Genomic DNA, 7051 nt, shown 5'->3' with positions numbered 1-7051 from the left:
AGCCCCCCCAAAACTCCATCATTCTCTCTGTGACCTTTCTCTCCTGGCAACCTGAGGAAGTGGATGATCTCCAGTTTGACAAAAAAAAGGGGTAGAAATGGGAGTTAATAGGCAGCTCCTCTGCAAACACTGGGAGTCTTTATGAATAGGAGGCAATCACACAGATCAAATATACAGCAAGGGGAAATGGGTCTGGAATTCAGGAGGCAAAAAAAAAAAAGAAAAGAAAAGAAAAGAAAAGGAGGGGAAATACAAATTGAAGATGCTGGTAAATATAATAATGTGTGCCTCATGTAATTGTCCGTTTAAATGCAGATACTGAAGAGGAGTGTTGACTGATGTAGACAGAGGAGACACAAGGAGGAGTGCCTGGATGGGGACTGGTCTACAGTTACAAGACTTCTAGCACAGAGCTGGAGATTTTGTTGTCATTGCTGATTCTTTTTTGTTTGTTTGCTTGTTTGTTTGTTTGTTTGTTTGTTTGTTTGTTTGCAGACTTCATGACGATCCATGTCTGAGCAGCACCATTGTGCTGGCAATGTGACTGATTGATCAGTAGATGAACAGTAAAGATTAAGAGGATGACAAATAAGCATGCTGCTTACACAGCGCTTGGGGCTAATCCTACCCCCTCCACCACCCCCCGGGTTCCCTTTTGAGGACCTGCTGCTGAGGAGAGCCCACAGACAGTGACAGACATCGGAGGGAACACACACCCACACACAACCTGTTCACGTGCAACAAGTGTCAGCTGGAGCTCATGACAGGACCCCAGCTCATCTGAACAACCACAGCAGAGGTTGCAACACACAGCACGGGCTCACCCTGCCATCTGTCCACCGGGGACCACCGGAGGCCCTGCGGCCCTACGTATTTTTATTTGAAGCAACTGAGCAGAAGAGGACCAAAACTTTTTCTTATCTGCCTTCGTCAATCACTAGAGGAGATATTTTGAGAGAAAAATAATGGAGGATCACCTTACAAAGATACCCATGATGCCATCCTCTTCCCCCACAGAGTCATCTGGCAGCGGTGGGACTGATGACAGCAGGGGAGGTAAGAGCTCCACACCAACGACAACAAGTTGCCAATGGAGTCTGAAGAGTGTAACACTGACTTGGCTCGGTAACAGGGAGGAAAAGTTAGCACTTAAACAATATGAAAGTTTGAAACACCTGAAATTCTTTACTCAACATGCATCGGGTTATGAATGAAATCCAACACAAAAACATTAAAAACTCATAAAAACACATAATTATGAGCAAGCAATGCTTTTTTTAAATTATAGTTAAGGATTTTATTCAATTTTTGTGAGTGTTTAGACAGACTGTCCTGCTACCAGCAGACAGAGCTGACTGTACAGATGGCAGGCACATGTATGAAACAATACCAGCCCTAATGAGTGGCAATAACCGACCTACTCTGTGACTGTTTTTGACTCACAGCCAAGAGTCCTGCACCGGGCAAAGCTCTGAGCCCAGCTCTGGTCTGCAAAGTGTGTGGAGACACCAGCAGCGGGAAACACTACGGCATCTACGCCTGCAACGGCTGCAGCGGCTTCTTCAAGCGCAGTGTGAGGAGGAGACTCATTTACAGGCAAGAGGAAACTCAGCTGTAGACAGTTATTCCAGCTTCATCGTGTGACGTTTCCTCATCTATTTAAAATAGTCAATATTCAAGGTGAAAGGAATATAAACTCTGGTTTTAGCCTCTACAAACCCCATATTTTGCCAACTATTATTGTAAATTAAAGTGTTTCCTATTACTGTATAAGTAAATGCCTTTCAGATTTAAAAAAAATTGTAGCAGCACAAGTCAGTGTGAATGAAAAAAAATGCACTTTTTGCACTCAAATATAATAATAATAATAATAATAATAATAATAATAATAATAATATTGACAGAAAGTAACTAAGAGAAGTAAAAGTAAGTAAAACACAAATAGCTTTAATAAATATATATTAAAATCCCCTTTAATTCCATCTGTGATTAAAAGTAGAACCCAAAACTTTTCTTTTCACTTTTGATATTTTTCTTTTGATGAATGGCAGGTTAAAATTAAGGACTTAGCCACACTGGTTTACTCAGAATTCGGACATTTTCCATATACATTCTAATAGCTGATCTTTAGTAATTAATATGTTCTTACTGCTTTCAATATTCTGTAAGCCAAAAGAAAATAAGTGAATGTTATTTTGTCATTTTGAGTCGACTCTCCCTTTAAAATGCGTGACTGTTGGTTAACAGGTGCCAGGCCGGTACAGGCATGTGTCCAGTGGACAAGGCTCATCGTAACCAGTGCCAGGCATGTCGGCTGAAAAAGTGCCTGCAGGCGGGCATGAATAAGGACGGTGAGTCGTTTTAGCATTCATGAGCTTCATTAAACTGATTGGTGTCCAGTGGAACTCAAACATGAACCTGTGAGCGGTTAAAATCATTCTTGTATTATCACCTTAGATAACAGGTTGTGCCTTTCTGTCTCCCCCCTGCAGCGGTTCAGAACGAGCGGCAGCCCCGCAGCACAGCTCAGGTCCGCCTGGACTCCATCGATGTGGACCCGGAGAAGGAGCACCTGGCCACCACACGGGAACCCACCTCCTCTTCTTCCTCCTCCTCTTCCTCATCTTCTTCATCATCCTCCAATGGGTCTGTCATCACGTGGCCCCACATCACCTCCTCCATGTCCATCACTTCCTCTGTTGCAACCCAGCGCTGCATCAGTCCCCAGAACAACCACCGCTTTATGGCAAGCCTCATGACAGCTGAGACCTGTGCCAAGTTGGAGCCTGAGGATGGTGAGCAACAGTTGTCAAATGAAAGGTTTTTGCTGTAAATTTAAGGTGAAGCTTTCTCCTTCACATTAGGACTTGCAGGGGAAATGATGGTTAGAAAACACATATTCTTGGGTAAAACGCAAATGAGTGGGGTTCAGTACAAAAAGCAGAGCATAAGATGGTGTTATCAGGTGGGCAGTGAAGAAGGTGGGGTTGATTTCAAATCTGTCATGGTTACATCTCCACTTACCGGAGCATGATGAGATCACCATGATGATCAATCCCATTCTGGAGTGATCAAAAATCTTTACTAGCTAACCAAATTTGCAACTCTGCTTAAATATTCTTCTAATTCAATTTAATATTTTAAAGTTACTATTTAGCAAACATCAGGTGAGTAGTAGCATGTACAAAATGCTAACATGTGAAACTATGATGACATGTTCTTTAGTCTTAGAGAGACTTTTTTTTGTCCATATGGGCATCTGCTGACTTTCAGCTGGAGCTCAAATTTTATGACTTTATTACATAGTAATAAAGTCTAATCTAACCTGAACTGAAGCACATCACAACTACCTGAAGTTTAGTTTCATCTGTCTATGCAACAAGTTGGTTTTGTTTCCTCTGCACTCTTGATTCTGAGCTCATCTTTTCTGTTTCAGTTGATGAAAACATAGATGTGACCAGCAATGAACCAGAGCAGGCGTCTTCAGAGTACCACATGGCTTTGTACCCGTCTGGTTCTGAAAATGTATACGAGACCTCAGCAAGGCTTCTCTTCATGTCCGTGAAATGGGCCAAGAACCTGCCCGTTTTCTCCAACCTGCCCTTCAGAGACCAGGTAAGCTGAAAGTGAGGGTTTTTTTTGTTTGTTTGTTTTTTAAGATAGTCTCTATAAACTTTTTCACTTTGCTTTGGAACTATTTTTAATAGGTTAAAATTGACCTCTATTCTTGTTAGAAAAAAAAGTATAATGATAAAAGACAAATTAAAGTTACAGATATAAAAAATATAAAATGCAGATGTCTCTTTTATATCTAAAAATATATTGAATCATGATTTATCTTTATATGCGACAATGACAGAAAAAGACAGAAATTCTTATTTTTATCTGTAAATTCCAAATACCGATGTCATTATGTGCTTACAGGATTACATATGTTGATGTAACTTCATGTTCATGACATTCATGACATGGCCACAATGACCACAAAGCACATTCAGCATTATGAAATGACAATATGACAGTTAATAGTACCACAAATACTGTCTGACTATAAATAAGTAAGTGAACACTGAATTAGTGGTCCCATTCCTGTTTGACAACATTACAATGTGATTGGCTCTGCAATAAAAGGGAATGTCAGGAATGAGCATCTATAGTTTTTCTTTGTGATTTCTTTGGGTCGAAGGTGAAGCTGAGTACAGGGGTGCATATTCAGTTTCTGGTTTTTCTTCTTCACCAGGTCATCCTGTTGGAGGAAGCATGGAGTGAACTCTTCCTCCTCTGCGCCATCCAGTGGTCTTTGCCACTAGACAGCTGCCCACTGCTGTCTTTGCCAGACCTCTGCCCTGGCATGCAGGGAAAAACCAGCTACACTAGCCTGGACCTGCGCCTCCTACAGGAGGTCTTCAGCCGCTTCAAGGCCCTCGCTGTTGATCCTACCGAGTTCGCCTGCCTGAAGGCCATTGTGCTCTTCAAGCCAGGTGAGGAACAAAACACTATTCAGTTGATTGTCTACAATCTGGCAGATTACCTTTAACATGATCACAGTACGTAGCTATGTCCACTGTCATTGTTTTCAAGAGATAAGCACCACGCAGAGGCTAAAATTTCCCTCAGTGTGTTTTATTTAATTAAGATCACTATATTACCATACATGTCATTTAGTAATCATATCATCACTTTATAATTATGATGCCCATCAGTATGGTACATCAAAATTATAGAGTCTTTTTTTTTTTATTACATGGAATGTTATACAATTTTTGTCAGGAACAGTTTTCCCTAGAAAGCAAAGATTCCATAAAGTATTTCTTCTGCTTCACAGAGACTCGAGGTTTGAAAGATCCAGAACAAGTGGAGAACCTGCAGGATCAGTCGCAAGTCATGCTGGGACAACACATACGGTCACACTACCCTAGCCAACCAGCCAGGTAACAACCTACCTGATAAAGGTCACCAATTCAATGGAACAAAATGACAAAACACAAAACAAAACTCCAGTGTGTTTATAACAAAACACAGAATTTTTGTTCTTTATTATGTTTAAAAGTTGATTTCTGGATTTGAAAGTAACCTTCATTCCTTCATTCTGTTTCATGACAAGCATCCTTAATTTGAGGTTTTATATAAAAAACTGATTTCCCTATGTAACTGATTCTACAATGTGAAAGGCTTTTGCTTTAAATTATTTGACATGGCCTTAATTTTATTATGATCTTTGTGTTTAGGTTCGGAAAGCTGCTTCTTCTCCTTCCCTCTCTGCGCTTTGTGAATTCTGAGCGGATAGAGCTGCTGTTCTTCCACAGAACCATTGGAAACACTCCCATGGAGAAATTGCTGTGTGACATGTTCAAAAACTAAAAGAATCACAGAGAAACCCATGCAGTCATCAGTAATGTCCTGTTTTGGATGGGATGATGACTGACAGATATTTGTTTTGTATATATACAAGAGATTCTGCATGCTGTTGTTTGTTGTCTTCTTTTGTCACCTCCACATCAGTTAATTTGACAAAGAAGAAAATGCAGTTCAGTTTTTGTCATAATGCGTTTTCTTTGTATTATATCAAGAGTCTCTGATTTAAAGTTATGGTCATACTAGTTTTGTTGTTGTTGTTTGTTTCAATAAAAATACTTTGTTTGGTAATAGTGTAATTTGTTTGGTAACGTGTGTGTGGCCCTGCTGATGTTAATGTGACTGTTGTATTTATGTTGTTACGCCTTGAAAAAGTAAAAACAAAGAAGAAAAAATCTAAAATATACCTGTTGCTTTAATTCTATGGAGCAGGAATGTTTTCAGTATACTTGCTATGTTACTAAGAGCTTGCACCGAACCCATGAAACAGTGCCCTCTTCTGTCTGGTTAATACACAGATTCTTCAACACACTCTCACACACAATAAATATAATAAAAAAGATGACTAAGATGTAAGTTGAGCCCCTTTAATCTGTACCTCCTATTTAAATTAGAATTATGAAAATTAAGCAAAGTGTGAGTAAGACTAATGCTTATACTGGCGTATCAGCATTACTGCTTTCCACAGACGTGGAGAGTGACATTTCACTTTATGTCTTTGTGTTAAGCATTAACTGTATCAATTTTCTTATTGCTTCTCTTAAATACAGCTGTGGAGTCATTTGAAAACATTGTCATTCAGCCTTAAGTGAAACTTCATTATTTTGGCGTGTTGGAATGACAGCATCATGTATGTGGCACCTTTCCACCCACTTTCTCAGTGACAACCAACGAAAAAACCAAAACCAAAAAACATTGGTGAGACATCTTTAACACTGCTGGTAGAAGCAAAAAACCTTTTTACTTTTTCACTTTTTTTTTACTCCAGATGAACCATTTTCACTCAATTTTTAGTGTGAATGTTGCAGAACACACACTGACAGTTTGGACTGACAGATTTCGGTCAGTCCAAACTGTCTGTAAATACGGGACAGAAATGCTTCTGAATTCTTTTGCAGCTTTTTGACAGGTATATATTGCTGTGTTACTGACAAGATTAGGAGCCAATGTGCAGGAATCAGAATCGCCACTGAGCTCAAGATACAGCTTTTTGTGCTGGACTCACAAGGATCAAAAATAGAAAAGAACTTAACTAGGGAGAGACTAGGAATTTGCTAACTAGGAAACTACAGGAGACACTTGGAACATGAGGACACTCAGCAAGCGGGAATGAGGGACAACACAACAAAGGGCAAAGGGACACCGAGACAATAGCTGTGTCTCACTTCAGGGGCTGCAGTCTTCGGAGGACCCGGCCTTCGCGGTCTACATGTGCCAGATCCTCCGAAGACCGAGAAGGCCGGAAGCGAGGCTGTGAAGTGGGATGGTCTAGCCTTCAGATTTGCCTCGCCAGCTGTCTCGGTGGAGTTTAATAAAATGAGCCGTCTGCTCCTTGCTATCTAAAATATAACAGGACATTGGAGTAAATTCGCTACCATCTCACACTGTTTAATCAGTTTTCTGTTTAATCAGTTTTCTGTTTGATGTTTATTCAGCTGTATGAAAACTATAACTTTAATCTCAGCCAAACCGATTT

At 40.2% G+C, this 7051-nt stretch overlaps 1 protein-coding gene across 1 annotated transcript; it reads left to right on the top strand.

The window, feature by feature from the left end:
- Positions 1–965: 965 nt before the first annotated feature.
- LOC146640118 (photoreceptor-specific nuclear receptor-like) lies at positions 966–5361 on the top strand. Its single transcript, XM_085357862.1, has 8 exons — positions 966–1056; positions 1446–1596; positions 2248–2351; positions 2493–2795; positions 3437–3615; positions 4241–4481; positions 4826–4931; positions 5229–5361. The coding sequence occupies exons 1-8, from the start codon at positions 966–968 to the stop codon at positions 5359–5361; spliced, it is 1308 nt and encodes a 435-aa protein (XP_085213988.1).
- The last annotated feature ends 1690 nt before the right edge of the window (positions 5362–7051 follow it).

This window comes from Diplotaxodon limnothrissa, linkage group LG1 (genome assembly GCF_057381915.1).
Source record: "Diplotaxodon limnothrissa isolate DT_005_m linkage group LG1, D_limnothrissa_male_GT1.1, whole genome shotgun sequence".
Taxonomy (NCBI): Eukaryota; Metazoa; Chordata; class Actinopteri; order Cichliformes; family Cichlidae; genus Diplotaxodon; species Diplotaxodon limnothrissa.
The sequence above is the reverse complement of the archived record's forward strand: the minus strand, read 5'-3'. Positions and strand labels throughout refer to the sequence as shown.